The sequence below is a fragment of the Syngnathus floridae genome, chromosome 1 (genome assembly GCF_059516105.1).
Source record: "Syngnathus floridae isolate MCC-2025c chromosome 1, RoL_Sflo_1.0, whole genome shotgun sequence".
Taxonomy (NCBI): domain Eukaryota; kingdom Metazoa; phylum Chordata; class Actinopteri; order Syngnathiformes; family Syngnathidae; genus Syngnathus; species Syngnathus floridae.
In genome coordinates, this window is record NC_142413.1 from 18661430 (window position 1) to 18677529 (window position 16100).

The following is a 16100-nucleotide window of genomic DNA, read 5'->3' on the forward strand; positions in this document are numbered from 1 at the left end:
TGAATGGATGAATGGACGGATGGATGGATGGATGGATGGATGGATGGATGGATGGATGGATGGATGGATGGATGGATGGATGGATGGATGGATGGATGGATGGATGGATGGATGGATGGATGGATGGATGGATGGATGGAAACCAGGAATAACAGTCCAAAGGTAAAGCATTTTTATTTTGTAAATACACTTTTTGCCAATTGTTCTGTGCTGGAGTTGACACGCAGGTAAGTGAAGGTCCGAAAAATTGGTTGAGAAATTTGCAAGTTACGACCGTTTGACAGTGTTCATTCATTTACTTTCATGGCAAATTCGCCCCTGCTAACATGGCCGTCATAAAGGCATGGTATGGTGGTGACCCGAACTGCTCCACCGCGTTGGTTTATTGGGGGGAACTGTCGTAAAAATAACGCAAGTCGTTGCTCTGCTTTTCGGTCGTCGCAAAAATAAGCGTGCAAGTCGCTTAAACCTGACATTATTTTTTAATTCTATTGTTCCCTACTTGCGTTTCAAATACCATATCTGTTTCAGTGAGTGGAAAATAAGGCTTTGAACCACTCAGGGAACGCAAGGAAAGACGACCAACAACGATGTTCAAAAAGTACGTGCCTATTTTGAAAAGAGCGCTAACGCTAACAGACCTAGCAAACTAAGCTTGGATGGCAGGTGTTTTCTTGTCGTTTTTCATAGCCGTTCCTTACATATTACATTTGTTAAAAATATATATATTTGGACGACGCGACAAAGGTCTTGTAAGCTAAGCGATATTGTCTGCCGTTGTCCCCGATTGCTGTATTGTCTTGTGCTCGTTTAGAACTAAAACTCTTCTTGTGGTCCCCGCTTCAGATTTGACGAGAAGGAGAATGTGTCAAACTGTATACAGTTAAAAACATCCGTCATCAAAGGGATAAAGAGCCAGCTAGTGGAACAGTTTCCTGAAATCGAGATATGGCTCAATCACATCATGCCAAAGAAGGACCCTGTCAAAATAGTGCGATGGTACGATTTTTCTCATTTGCATCCTTTGGATTTCTGAGCACTGAATCTGTCGACTCATCTCTGTTATTCACCTTTCAGTCATGAACACATTGAAATATTGACCGTGAACGGAGAGTTGCTCTTCTTCAGACAGCGAGAAGGCCCCTTTTATCCCACCCTGAGACTGTTGCATAAATGTAAGACGTTTAGATTCCATAATGTTTGTAAAAAGAAAAGAAAAACACCCCTAAGCACAGATGGAAAGTTTTGGTTCTTTTGAAACCGTGACTGTTTAAAACCATGCTAACAAGATAAACTAAAAGTGGTTGACCACATCCTTTATCCACACAAGTAATTGCTTCTGGCCAGGCAACATTCAAGCCTATAAAAGTAATAAATGTTTAAGGAAATGTCTTCCACACAAGTCCTGTAGAAATACATTTGTCGTGTAACATGTTTCCATTAATGTCATTGTTACTTGCATTTTCTGAAAGCACTGGAGAAAAGCATGGTTGTCTTGATAGGGAACAAACACTTTCTGAAAGCACTGGAGAAAAGCATGGTTGTTTTGATGGGGAAAAAAACATTTTATTGTTAAGGACACATTTTCTAGTCCTAGATGATGTATTATATTCATTTCTGGTAACAAGCCTTCTTATCTCCTCACAGATCCCTTTATTCTTCCTCACCAGCAAGTAGACAAAGGTGCCATCAAATATGTCCTAAGTGGCGCCAACATCATGTGTCCTGGACTGACGTCACCGGGCGCCAAACTCTACCCGGCTAAATCAGACACAGTCGTTGTATCCTTATCTATTTTAGGTTTGCATGGGGTTAGCCACCTTACATAAATACTTTGTCGTATCTGCTCATGCAGTGGGTGGGAGCATTTATTTACTCAACTGTAAGAGGCGTGTATTAGGGGAGGAGGTCTATATTTTTACATAATGTTGTCAACTTGTCACAATACCTAAATTAGGACTTTGCTGCGTTACATACTTTGGTATCAATACTGCAATAAAATCCCAATACATCAGTAAACAATCATGTTGTATAGCCTATATAGTGAGTAAATGCTGAACTAGACAAATATTTTACACTGTGATGTTAGATGCAAATGCCAATCAGTGTCACCATCGTTTTGTCAGTGTTCTGCCAGTAGGCACATTGTACACTGCTTGCCTTGCTGATCGTTTCCGCATTTCATCTGACAAACTGCGCACAAGTACCTTTACTGAGAATATGTAATATTGTTTCGTTATTATCAGTGACTTCAATTTTAATAAATTGTAACAATGTTTATTCCAAAGAAGTGCAAATAGGTCTCCTCTCCTAAAATAAGCCCAAACATTCAAAACAAAATTTACCTTCAAAGTGACTTGTTTTGCAGCGCATGTTGTCCTTAACAAGAATTTGTAGGCCATTATGGCAGAAGGAAAACAACACGCACTGTGCGTTGGCGTCATGAAGTTGTCTGCAGAGAGCATGTAAGCATCCAAGTGCATTCATCAAAGCTGTAGACAGTCATGACACTGATGACAACTATCATTTGTCTTTTCTAACAGAGAAAAAGTCAACAAGGGCATTGGCATCGAGAATGTTCACTATCTGAACGACGGACTGTGGCACATGAAAACGTATAAATAATCCACCACTCAAGCTTCCTGCCAAAATGAATATTTAGCAGCTGTTTCCACCGACTTAAGGCTTTGTACCAGTTCATCATTGTGCACCGATTAAAAGAAATCTCTCCATTTGAACTCGTCTCTTCTCACTGCACCTGTTAGTTGTGAAACAGGATGTTTGCACAATGACTGAGACGTCATCCAAATCATCCAACCCTTATGGTTTGTCAACTCTACTCTAAAATGCATAAACATGTTCTTATTTCAAAGACCCTGTCAAGTGAATTCAAAGCTTTATTTCTAAATTATATGTTTGAACTCAAGATTAATTGTTAAAAACAAGCCAAGACGAGTGAACTATGTACTGTAGTACTAAATTCTGGAAGTACGGTTTTAGCATTTTTTGACCATTACAGTATTCCTGTATTATTTTATGTGACTAAAAGGGGGCCCAATAACAATATACTTTGGCCTTGGCATGGGACAACCTCCCTCACTATATAAGAACGTGATCACCTTTTGGATCAGCAGTTCGACGATGCAATTGCAACATGCAGTTAGCTATCCCTGCGCCACAAAAAAATTCCCATTGGCTTGTTTGTGAAAATTGCCACTTTAAGATACACGCATATACAGTTGGATGTGCAACTTGACCACATGAGTGTGGACCGCACGTTCAAGATGAGCTTGTTGCTGCACGAAGGAGCCCAGTGACGACCTGGTGGGACAATATCTGGCCATATGTGTACGGTAGGCATAAGAAAGATATATAATCCAGATTTGATGAAATAGTTGAGTGAAATGGAGATTCAGCTGACACATAACTCAGGAGAACATTTCCAAGGCCTTCTTTTATTGTTCAAATTTGGCAATGTTAACACTGTTCTGATGTGAAATTTACCTCATTTATTTGGACTTGAAGATTAATTTGAGCAAGAGCAGTCAAAAAAAAACAAGCACTTCAGAGATGGAGAATTGGCCACAATGATTACAACGCAGCCACTGTAGATTGTTAATGGTGTTGAATGTAATTGTCTTAATCATTGACAGGACATAGGACCCACTTCCACTTTATTTTATTCACATTTCTTGTCAGTGTCAAGTGCAGGTTATTCATATATTGTACAATCATTTGACTTGCACACAGCCAAATTCAGTTTGTAATTGGTACAGTGAATCTTCAAGCTTTTACCAATTACATCTTTTTTCATAAAACCATTAACATAAAAAAAATATATTTTTTAACTATTTTGTGGTTGTTTTTTTCAAAATTGCATGGCAGGTTGGATTAAGTGCATTAGGTTCCTTAGTCATGTAAGTGATTTTTTTTTTCCCAGCGTACCCTTCCCTTACATTGTAAATCTAGAGCAGACTTTAAAATAGGGTTTGTATCTCAAGTTGGTGTGTCCGTGTAATGCAGCTAAAGGACCGCACGAAGACAATCTGCAATTAACAGTTCCCAGCTTTGCTTTCAAACAACAGTCAGTGACCACCGCCCATTTTTATCTACGCCACAGGAACAGGGTACAGGATGCAAAAGGTACAAATCTGGCAAAAACAGGATGTCCACCAGTGAAGATCTAGTTGGAAGTCATCTTCCCACTCAAGCGGCTAGTATAAAAAAAGTCAGGTGCACCCAGTGGGTGTTAGTCATTGTCCGAACCTTCTGGGGGGTCAAACATGAGCAAGTCGTGGAAATCATGGCCGTATGGACGAAGCCGGTAGACGCCATACATCATCACCTGCATCTCGTTTGGGGTCATGCCGTTGAATGTTACAGCTAAGTCGGGGCAGCAGCTTTCCACCACGTTTTGGGGGTTGTTCTTCATGCTGTCCTTTATCAGTGCATCCACACTCTTACCGTTGAACAGGCCCATGCCTCGAGCATCCTCGCCGTGTTCAGCAAACACACCCATGTATTTGAGGCAGACGGCCAGCTGCTTGTCTTCGCTCATCTTCCACAGCCGGTTCACTTGGATGGGACACTTGTCGCTGTCGTCCAGCACGCGTACAAACCTTTTCAGAGCCTCGTAGCTGAGGACAATGCCGCTCTCGTACACGACGTACTCCAATTCCCCGGACCTCATGGCATTGCCCATGTAGAAGGGCTCGCTGGGGTCCTTGGTGAGCAGCAGGTACTTGAGGTTCTCAATAATGGCGAAGGTTGTGGGCTGCGCCACAAAGAACCAGCGCAGGTCCCCCGCGTTCTCGTAAGCATGCTTCAGAGCTTTACAGATCCTCGCCCAACCATCGCTTTCTTGCAGGTCAACCGCCTCGAGGGCCTTGGATGACTCAGAGGTGTAAAAGACGGCTTTGTCGCAGTGTTTGCTCCAGGTCCCCACAGCAGCGGCCCAATAGACCAGAATCTTCGGCTGGACCATGATGACACAATAGACACGGACTTGATCTTTCAACTCCTGCATCTGGGACTCAGAGAGTTGCTTCAGTTTATCGTTACTCTGCGCCTGGACGTGATGGTGGTGATGGTACTCCGGGACAGACTCGGAACTTGGGCTGAAATCACCCAAGAGCGAGAGCAACAGGTAGAAGACGCCTCCCAGAGCCACCCCTTTGACAAATGAGCCTCCTTCGGACCACATCTCGAAAGGACTGCGGAAGAAGAACAAGAAGACTGAGCGGGTACACACGTTCAATTATAAGACATGGATCAAACTCTGGTCTTCGAGGGTCGCGATCCTGCAGATTTCCCTTCTCTATCACCAAATAAAACATGCTACCTTGCTGTAATGGGTGGAGCTCACTGAAAGCTTGGTGTATAGCAATCCCTCTGCATATTTGAGGTTAACTTTTAGTGAATTTGCCCGTTTGTTTTTCTTTCACCAGCTCGTCATTGGAAAAACTGAAACAGTAAACTCCCACTATAAACCAGTGAATGAATTTATGTCATAAGTTCCTTAGTTCTTATTGACAATTTTTAACCAGTTTTAGTTCGTTTATTCCAACTCTCTCCAGCGACACGTGTCATATTGGGAGAGAAAAAAAGGTGTATGTTTTTTTCATGTCCCTAGTGTAAAAGGGGATTTGTCGCATCGTCCTCTTAGCGTGGTCAAATCAGATAAAGCAGCTTTAAAGATCTTAAGGTGCTACACAACGACTATTACAAAACGCATTTAAGTATTGACGTCGATTTTCACAGCTCAGTCAGAGTCTGATATTTACTATAAACGTTTAAATGAGCCATTGTTTGAAAAAATAAATGCACAATTTAGAAACGCCAAATCCCCGTAGCCCAGAAGCTAACAGTTAGCTGTCAAAGTAAACAACTTACTATGCCTTACTATACGTCCAGCAAAAGCGACAACACGGCTACTCCTGACGCTTCTCAGACTGGCCTATCAAGTCTGACTTCTCCAGACTGGCAACAATGGCCAGGAATGTTGCAGCCACTTGTGGATTTAATATGTGCGCCCTCACATTTTACCCACTTCCGCCTCTCGGGTCACGTGTAATAGCTGAAGGTCTGGCTTGACACGTGGTTAATGATGTCATAGCGCACGCACGTCATTCAAATCTATAACTTTATCCAACATATTTTAAAAAATTAATGATAGGTGTGTGAAAAAAAAAAAAAAGACTTTTTCCAAAAACTCAACACCCTTAAATACCGAAGTCACTATTCATTCCCAGTGGCACATTCAACATTACACGTTCACATTTTCCAATTTGAAATTCAAAACATTTTGATCATCCAATCAACATTCTAAAGATTCAAACGTAATTTTTTTCCACATTTTTCACAGTATATTCCTAAATTAAGGCATTTTCAAATTCATATTTTGTATATATTTATGTATTAGAGGGAATATCGATCCATAAAACAAACAAAAAAACGAGCTATACTCACGAGAAGAAAACAAAAAAAAGGAGCATATAAAATTATAAATAAATAAAATCTGATGATTTGATTGTAATCAGTTATTCCTTTTTTCATAAGGAATATATATATATATACGTATATATACGTATATATCATATTATGCCCATGTATACCATGTGTCAATATATTCCGAAATTCATTCAATATATTCTGAAGTTCATTCAATATATTCAAGGTTCATTCAATATATTCAAGGTTCATTCAATATAATCCGAAGTTCATTCAATATATTCAAGGTTCATTCAATATATTCAAGGTTTATTCAATATTTTCCGAAGTTCATTCAATATATTCCGAAGTTCATTCAATATATTCAAGGTTCATTCAATATATTCCGAAGTTCATTCAATATATTCAAGGTTCATTCAATATATTCCGAAGTTCATTCAATATATTCAAGGTTCATTCAATATATTCCGATGTTCATTCAATATATTCAAGGTTCATTCAATATATTCAAATATTAATTTCCTGAACGGCATGCCATATATATATATATATATATATATATATATATATATATATATATATATATATATATATATATATATATATATATATATATATATATATATATATATGAATAACTGCCACGAGAACCACACACACAAATCCCAAAACCGGATTCAAAACCCTAACTTTATTTCAACCTTAACCCTGGTTTGAAACCCTGATGTAAAATCCTACTGTAACAACAAATCCTAGCTGTCCTGATTGAAATCCTAGCCCTGCCTTAATTGACTTATTTGCTGAAGTAGACAATTGTTGGTTGGGTCATTTAACAGAAAATGACGTCTGATCTTGCGATGACGTCAGTTTGGCAGCGGTGTGGCTCAAAAACGTCAGACTTGAGTGAGCGATGATGCTTTTGAGGACACTAGATGTGGACTTGGGGCACATAAAGCATGATGGGTTTGCCGGACAGCCATGCGTTATTAGTGAGGAAGGGCAAACATTTGTTAGGCTCCCCTGAACAAGCACAGATAGTCCGCAGCTGACTTGACAGGCTTCCCCTAAATGGTGTCTATGACGCCAAAATCCATTAAGGTGCAATGCTGGCTCTGATGATAATGTATTGATCACTTGTGATGGATGTCTGGCGTGCGGATATATAAGTGAAGTTCTTTGCCAAGCTGGTAGCAACTTGGCCAACTGCAGACAAAGTCACCATGCTGTTTCTAGCTGTACTTTACCTCCTTGTTACAAGATGGACACATGCACTACCTCTCTATCCTGACTCCAACCTGGACACACAGTCAAGTAAGATCAATTTCTCATTGTTAATTTTTTTTTTTTTTGACCTGCTAAAATCTCTAAAATGATCTGTCCTTTATTTTCTTGATGAGCTCTCCATGTAAAAGCTACTTTTTGCCTTTATATGCTATAATAAGTGAATACATCACTATTAAAAAGGAGAAATAATAAACATATTCCCCTTTGTTTTCTTTTTCAGTTTAAGGCTTTGGTATTTTATTGCTTTTACATATTTTTCCACAAATCAATGCTACAAAAAAAAAAAAAAAAGGTCGATTTAAATGTGGGCTTACAGTATTAGAAGTGGCATGATGCAATTTTAATGGCTGAACAAGCATGCCACATTTTTGGTTTCCTGTATAAGATATGTGATATGAATTGTGTTTCTGTCCAATATGAATTGTGTTTCTCGTCAGATTTTCTTCAGAAGCTTGTGTCAGACAATGCCTCTTACAATACAGAAGGGGAACAAATGGAGGTGAATAATCTGTATCCTTTATTGATGCAGCACAATGAGCAAAGACAATCCTGGAACAAAGGTAGTTGAATATATACTGTATTCGTGTGCACCATTTTAATTGCATTTAATTGCAGACATCAGCAGTTGAGGGAATGAAACATTAATGTGTAATATCCTGTTTTTGGTTGAAGGCCCCGAGGATTCAACACTGCGGGATAACTATGCAAACATGGTAAATCTGAGCCAATCTGTGTATATGTTCAATTAAAAAAAACGTTCCTTTCATGTGTCATTTTTTTGTGTGTTCATTCGTGAAGATTGACGGTCTTAAGGCAGTGGTATTGAAGCTGGCCTCAGCCGACAAGCTTCGTTCACAAGCTTTTGTGAGGTCAGCGCAAGGCTTGCCCAAAACCAACAAAAGAGGTGAGCCAAAACGACACGACAAAGCAACATTTTAACACAAAGTTAATCGTAACATGCATACTATCTGTTACATGAATTAGGGTTCCATTTTATTTAGGTGTAGTCCTTTACCATATTTGGTAACTTGGATCAAAAGGCAGAATAGTGGTGTAGCGATAAACATATCTGCCTATACAATGTAGGGGGTTTGCTGTTCCAACTCTTAACCTATCTCTTAATTCATAAATATTACTACTAAATATAGTATTACATTACATTTTATGTCATTGTTCGTATATTATTATTATTATGTTGTGAAAACCTGCTGTGCTAGAGAAAAAACATCCAGAGGTTTTCTTGCATCTTTGATTAAAAGAAATTCCTAAAAAAATGTTGACCAGTGTAATTCTAGTTAAATATTGTTGTATAAATGTTAATGGATGGCTGGAAATATGTGCTGTTGTTAGGTGTGCACACTCAGGGTGGAGAAACCTTTTGTTTTCTTTCATGGTTTTGATACAACTGTTTTCCTCTCACCTCTGTTCACCCCTCCTCTTGGATAATTCTGCCATGATTTACTCATGACAGTCCAGATGGTTTTTTTTTGGCCATCCTCTTCCTTTCTTTCAGCCATCCATCCATTTTCTTCCGCCCTATCTGGGGTTAAGTCACGAGGCAACATCCTAAAATGGAAGGGAAAACTATTTTTCAAATATTTCACAAAACATGACTGATGCAATAAATAACAATGAGCTGACTCAGCAATGCAGACGTTTATCTGCATGCAAATGGTCTTTTCTGGCACTTCTTTCTGCAACAGTATTTTTTTTAGCAGACAGTACCACAGAATAGCCTCAATTTCAATAAACTGTACACTTTTAGTTCAAAATCGGTCAAATACATCAGTATCATCACGGACAAAATTCTTAAGATAAGGACAATTCTGTTGTGATGATCAGGGCATTAAGTACCATTGTTTAGTAGTGTTTGTTCAAATACAAGCAACATTTCCTTGTTCCAATTGCCTTGACTAATTCTGTGTGTCTTTCACAGCATGTTTCTGGAAATACTGCGTTACCAATTAAATATCTGCGATGACATCCCCCCACAAGACACCTTCCACAAGTGAATGAAGAAAATCTATTTTGTAAAGTTATAAATTTTTCTTTTCTGTGACTGAATAAAGTATTAGACAAGTGTTGTTTATTCAGTTTATTCATTTATATTTATTTGTTAGAATCGGTCAATCACCCATCGATTATCCTATGGATTAATTAAGCAATCAGATTACAATTGACTTTGCATTGTTAAACAACAGAAAATAAATGTGAGATGCGATTGATGTTGACCACTTGGGTTGTCTTTTACAATTTCGACACTACAATATTTGTGACTTTGATTGCGTGGGGTTTTCAAATGTGCGGCCAGGCAGAGTCAATGAAGATATGTAAGTGTCAATGGTTAATTGTTGTATACTTAGGTTAGCGGTTGGCTGTTCACTGGCTTACCGTTTTAGAAGTGAGGAACACGTCTTTATTCTATGACTCACTGCCAAAAAGCAGAAATAAAGAACCGCTGGTTCAACACATTGATCAAAGGGTAAGTCTAAGGCTGAAATGTTTGTTGACCAAGGATGTTTCTCTTCTTTCTCGTCGGACTTGGGGAACCAGAGCACCCAGAGGAAACCCATGCAGGCACGGAAAGGCACGAAAGGTGAAAAGTCTTTAGCATGTGTCAACAAAGTAAAAATTGTCTAATGGAAAAAAAAGCAAGGTGTGAGCACTTCACAATAGTCGAACAATATAAGATTTAAGATAACAATTACGCTTTGATTGTTTTATTTTTTTATGAATGTGGTACATTTCCATCATGTCAATTATGTTAGTACAGAATAAAACAGACAGGAACAGAAGATTTGCTGCATAAAAAAAGAACAGTTTTGAAGGGGGCTGCTGTTACTAATAATCATTGAAAATATACTGTCCGTATGTACACTATAAACACAAAATAAAGTAAATAGTCAATTGCACAATTAGTCTCGTAGGTGACTAAAACAGTCAGAAGCAATAAAAGAAGCATGTATGTACTGTGATTTGAGATCTTAAGACAGTGGTGAGAAATTAGCGGCCAATGGGCCAAACACGGTGATTCTAGAAACTGTTTTATAAAGCCCCAAAACAAAAACAAAACCCAAAAGGTTCCCCATCCCTGTCTTAAGATAACTGATGGCTGTAATATCTTTGGCACCACATAGCACCCTCTGCACATGGTGCATGAACATTTTATTTCCTCTTATTGGCCACTCCAAAGTAAGCCTTCTCAATTTCGATTTCAGCCGGGCACGTCTCTTTGAACTCCTCCCGCTCGTAGGCGTTGTGCAGGTATCGCCACACACCCGTAAACTGGGCTGGGATGTCAAAGCTGCAGTATTTCTTGGAGGCAACCTGGATTAAAACAAAAGATCATTAAAAAAAATACAACACACTTAACCCACATGCTGAGCCTTAGTACACATTTTAATTTCCATTTCCCATGCACATAAATTTGACCAAGGCCATGATAATCCCATTGATAATCGTAAATTGTACAGTCTTCTCTCGCCATATCACTTTTTCACAATTTTGCAGCTTTCTAAATCTCATATTTAATTTTCTATCATAGATTCTTCACTATTTTGCAGGGATTTTGTGGCGGTCATCTTTCCCACACAGAGCTGTTATTACAGCGTCATGGAGCAATACTCACAGGAGCTGGGGTATAGAAGACAGAACAACTTAAAAAAAAGATGAAGTGCAATGTATATTTTGTATATGTTACACAACTGCATGTCTACAGTAAAGTAAACATTGTTAGCCTTTTTGACAGAACTGTTGACGGACTTACAATTCCCTTTTATTGAACATAGAGTAAGAAAAGAAATATGTAATAAGCAAATAACTCAACACGTAACCATGCTAACAATTAGCCATTTAACAGCCAACCCAAACCTTGAGCCCACATGGTCTACTCTAGACATTCATCACTGACTTCTTTATCAGTCAACAGACCAGGCCACATTTTTTGAAACCACACACATTCAAAGTCACAGATACTACAGTGTAGAACGTGAGGATCCCATTGGACAAAAACATTAACTGCTATTCACATGCATAATTTGTACTGATATTATGAATAGAGTATGTGTGGTATGGGCGGTTGCTGCTTCGCAGATTTTTGTCTTTAATGGGGAGTTTTGAAACGCAATTCCATACTAAACTAGGGACTAATACATTTTATATTAAATTATAAACCGCATATCTTGCCAAAAATAATTTTAATATTTCAGATATAAAGCAACATTTATTTTGTTTGCTTAGTACAGGTGCACATCTCGAATCTCCTTATTTTTCCGACTGATTGTCTCACCCTGATGACGTGCAGTTTGGGGAGGAGGTTGCAGTCGGCTAAAGTGAGGCGATCCCCGTCCAGAAATTTCCTCTTGGATACACTGACGGTCTCTCTTGAGTTGTGGTCGATTTCCTCGGGTAGGGGAGAGTTTAGATAATCGTCCAGACGCTTAAACTCCCGCAGCAGGTTTTTCTCCTGAACTGTAAGTTCAAACAGAGTTTGTTTGGATTTTTTTCATCTCTACCTGATAAAACTTCAACTCAACTTCGACTCACAGGCATTATTTGGTGTGTTCTTGATGAAGGCGGAAAACTTTGCAAAAATGTCAGCACCCACGTTAAAGGACTCTTTGTTTAGAGGGCTGAGGTGAGGATACCTGCAAAGGGAAGATATTTTTCACATTGAGTGTTTCATGCACTAATTGTGGGACACTTCATTAGGAACAATGTGATTGAGAAATATACCAAAAGAGATATCTTTCCAACAATAATAATAGTATGAACACTACTTGTTGAATCCAGCACACTAATCAACTTTCCTATTTAACGTTTTCTCTTCCTGGTGATTTGAGATTGCCTTGTAAATAACAACATAACATAACAAGCTCTCATTAAACCTTTTACACCATAGTACCATCCAAAAAAATACTGAGTGCTCAAAGTTCCACCATAATGAACAACATTAAACTAAAGTAGCATATTAGGGCTAATGTAAATAAAAACACTTTGAACATTAATGCTGTGCTTCAATATAGGCCCCTTCAAAGTTTGTAAACAATGTGACATCGGTGCAGCTTAGCTGGAGGCAAAAAAGGTCCACAGCGCTCGCTTGAAAATGCCGTTGAGCGCATTTCAACAGGTTGTTTATGTAGGAATGGACGCCATCCAAAAGCGTCCATTTGAGTGAATATGTGAGTAAACTTACGCTCCACGACTGTCAATGTTACTTTAAAAAGTTGACTCTGACTGATGGGACGTTATATACTGACACCTACGCCCTCACTCACAGGACTGCCCATCGTGCAATGGCCAGATATTTACACCTACCTCCAAAGATAAACTGAAGGCCTATAAATCATTAGAAGCCTATAAAGCATATAAATCTAGGGTACTCTATCGCGGATACAAATAATCATTCACACTCATATTCCCTCCGACAGCCATTTTAGAGAAGCCTGAAATGAGTGTGTTTGGAATTGCCACAGAAGCAGGGGGAGAATATGCTAACTTAGCACAAGAAGGATGTATCTGACATTGGAACCCTGAATCTCATTTCTGTAAGGCAGACATGTTACCACTGGTACATCATGCTGCCCAGAACTCATCTATTGGACATCATCAAATGGTCGAGAACATTACCTAGGAGGGGCCAGCGTTTGCTCGAGAAATTCTTCGATTTTGATGAAGTCTGTTTTGAGGGTGCCGTTGAAGAGCAGGAAAGGCGGGTTGGTGCCGGGGGCCAGGTCTTTCAGCTCCTCGGGCTTCCTAAAGTAAAGCCACCAACATTTGCCAAAACAACTTATTGGTTTTTGGTGTATTCAAAAATAATAACAAAAAAAAAATATCCCCGTCTCTGAATTTGGAGTAGCCTCCTTATTACTAGGACCCGTTATGTGTTCTGAAACCCTCAATTATCAGCATCCATTACGGGCTTCCTGATCCTGTTTTTCCACCACTAATAATAAAACTTGCACAATGTTAGTAAATTAAAGAAGGTGTTTGGAGTCAATCCAGACCTCTTATACATGCTGATGGTGTGAAGTGTTCTGAGGGTGTAAAACAAACAACATCCCATTCCCTCTTTCTTAATACATAGAGGGTCTTTGAGGACATAACGCTGACAGGAAGAGGAGAAATGCTTACTTTCTCATATCAACAGTGGTCACGGTGAACTTGACTCCTTTCAGCCATAACACCATGAAGAGCCTCTGGCAGAAGGGGCAGTTGCCCACGTTCTCACCGTCATGGCCGGCCTGCCGTACACACAAAGAAAAGCGAAACTAATTACTTTCCTGCTTGTGAACTTTCCAAGGCACATGTAGGGTGGGGTGTTTGTTGGAAGGTGGGACGCAGGCATTGTGTTGCGGCGGAAGATGTGAACATGCGCTCACAATGTGACCACACAGGCTATTTAAAGCAGGGACCAGGCACCAAACCTACTGGGGTGCTCAGTCGGGTTTGCAGAATGAATTAGAAAATGAAAAAATACTGTTGTAGACCTGATGTGTTGTTCTATGATTTGGGGAGTTGATTAAAATTTTCAAAATTATTACGAGTGTAGAAAATGGAGTGAAATAATTTCAGAAAGTAGAGCGCGTCATACATTGATTTAATACATATTGGTTTTCAATTTCAAATACCTGTATGTGTATGTATGTATGTATGTATGTATGTATGTATGTATGTATGTATGTATGTATGTATGTATGTATGTATGTATGTATGTATGTATGTATGTATGTAAGTATGTATGTATGTACGTACGTACGTATGTACGTACGTACGTACGTATGTATGGTTGTATGTATGTATGGTTGTATGTATGTATGGTTGTATGTATGAATTTATAAACCCTTCATAACCCTGGACCCAATTTTACTATCTGTGTATGGAGGGGTGTGTGCCTGTGTCATGTGTTATAAAGCTGAGACTCTCAAGACACACCATAACTCTGCTAATGGCAAATAAAGCCAGAAAACATCAGTCCCTCCCTTTCCTCTCACATAGCCAAGAAAGCACATTTCACAACTCCTGGGCATTTTTTAGCTGTTTTTTTTTGGGAGGAACAACCTACTGGGGATGTACCCCACCCAAGCCCAGGCATCCCGTGACTGTAGAAAGTCTAGGTGGTATAGAAAATGGATGTTTGTTAAGAAACAAGGACCCATTTTCCTGACTACAAGTGCATGGTTGGGTGGGTGTGCCTGCATAAGGCTTCGGGGGCCATGCAGTCGTCATCACACAGCATGCTCTCTGCACACTTGGGTCGTGATAAGACTGTGCCTGTTCTCTGATAAAAAATAGAGCCACCGCTCAGCTGATGAATACAAACATGAAAACATCAAGTGTGCATGAAAATAAATCAAAAGGAGTTGTCCTTTGATTGATTATATTGATTCTGTTCCTGGCCTTTTTCGTTTTTAAAGTAATAGTGTCTCCTTATTGGCTGACAGCTTTTCTCCCAAACAAAAACAAAACATGTGAAACCTAAAAATAGTTTTTTTTCAAAAGTTGGAATTGTAATAAAAAATTAAAATACTGACCTTAACAAATAACTCAATGCTCGGCTCCTTGTCTGAATGTCGTTGCAATGCCATGCCGTCCCCAAAAGCAAGGTTTTTGATCACGTCAAAGTCGAATCAGCCTTAAAAATGAATCAGAAGAGCAGAGCAAAAAGAGGAGGAAGCAAATATGTCAAGAGAGTGTGAGCCACCTCAGGGCTTGCGGGTTGTTTGGAGGATATATCTCCCTTAACACACTTGACAAGTCAGTGGAGGGGGAGGACCCAGAGAAGAGGCGGGGTACGCGCTCATATAAAATCTTTGAGGACATCTTAAAATAGCCACTTATGCACATATTGCAATACCGAGGAGTTGATAAAGCCATGACTCAAAACACACATTTTATTGTAGTCAATTCACATTCCAATACTATGAGACATGTAAGGGCGGAATGGGGTAGAATGATTTCACCATTTAATACAAATCATTGGACATGGGGAGGAAACAAGAAATATTGTGTGTCAAGGAGTGGTTTGCCAATGTTTTCAAGTACCACCTAAAAAATATGTGTTATTTTAACCCTCCAAGTGTCACTATATTGACCAATATTAAAATTGCTCAGTATGCTCAGGCCCTCATCAAAAATGAGGAGGAAGTTTTATTCCCAAAAAGCATGTGTATTATCATTATGCACAGATGGAATATGTATAGGAAAATAAAGAACTACTGGAATACTGTTTCCATTAAAATGTATGACACATGAAACTTCAATAAAAACTTTACTTGAACTAATATTTGAATACAGCTCTAAAAGATTACAACGGGGTACCTCAAGTCACTTAGTATGTAATTATTTGTGCGAAAGAGGACTAATCT

The 16100-nt window shown here is 39.1% G+C and overlaps 4 protein-coding genes across 7 annotated transcripts; 2 read left to right on the forward strand and 2 right to left on the reverse strand.

The window, feature by feature from the left end:
• The first annotated feature begins 392 nt into the window (after positions 1 to 392).
• Positions 393 to 2738, forward strand: mcts1 (MCTS1 re-initiation and release factor). Its single transcript, XM_088381699.1, has 6 exons — positions 393 to 601; positions 847 to 999; positions 1078 to 1175; positions 1648 to 1781; positions 2398 to 2465; positions 2544 to 2738. Exons 1-6 carry the CDS (start codon positions 591 to 593, stop codon positions 2623 to 2625), a joined length of 546 nt encoding a protein of 181 aa, XP_088237825.1. The 5' UTR covers positions 393 to 590; the 3' UTR covers positions 2626 to 2738.
• A 924-nt stretch (positions 2739 to 3662) lies between these two features.
• Positions 3663 to 6085, reverse strand: c1galt1c1 (C1GALT1 specific chaperone 1). Of its 3 annotated transcripts, none has more exons than XM_088381680.1 (2): positions 5903 to 6085; positions 3663 to 5213 (listed from the first exon to the last, which is right to left on the reverse strand). In XM_088381680.1, the coding sequence occupies exon 2, from the start codon at positions 5201 to 5203 to the stop codon at positions 4250 to 4252; it is 954 nt and encodes a 317-aa protein (XP_088237806.1). In that variant the 5' UTR covers positions 5204 to 5213; positions 5903 to 6085; the 3' UTR covers positions 3663 to 4249. The 3 variants fall into 3 exon arrangements, with proteins under 3 accessions (XP_088237806.1, XP_088237797.1, XP_088237813.1); XM_088381671.1 differs by having other exon boundaries at positions 5893 to 6084; XM_088381687.1 differs by lacking the exon at positions 5903 to 6085 and adding an exon at positions 5342 to 5842.
• A 1363-nt stretch (positions 6086 to 7448) lies between these two features.
• urp1 (urotensin-related peptide 1) lies at positions 7449 to 9814 on the forward strand. Of its 2 annotated transcripts, XM_088388308.1 has the most exons (5): positions 7449 to 7761; positions 8172 to 8294; positions 8407 to 8447; positions 8533 to 8638; positions 9671 to 9814. In XM_088388308.1, exons 1-5 carry the CDS (start codon positions 7671 to 7673, stop codon positions 9700 to 9702), a joined length of 393 nt encoding a protein of 130 aa, XP_088244434.1. In that variant the 5' UTR covers positions 7449 to 7670; the 3' UTR covers positions 9703 to 9814. The 2 variants fall into 2 exon arrangements, with proteins under 2 accessions (XP_088244434.1, XP_088244426.1); XM_088388300.1 differs by lacking the exon at positions 7449 to 7761 and having other exon boundaries at positions 8074 to 8294.
• A 624-nt stretch (positions 9815 to 10438) lies between these two features.
• On the reverse strand, positions 10439 to 15467 carry clic2 (CLIC family member 2). The gene is made up of 6 exons (XM_088381735.1): positions 15267 to 15467; positions 13867 to 13976; positions 13363 to 13488; positions 12280 to 12380; positions 12023 to 12204; positions 10439 to 11061 (listed from the first exon to the last, which is right to left on the reverse strand). Exons 1-6 carry the CDS (start codon positions 15318 to 15320, stop codon positions 10900 to 10902), a joined length of 735 nt encoding a protein of 244 aa, XP_088237861.1. The 5' UTR covers positions 15321 to 15467; the 3' UTR covers positions 10439 to 10899.
• Positions 15468 to 16100: the final 633 nt, after the last annotated feature.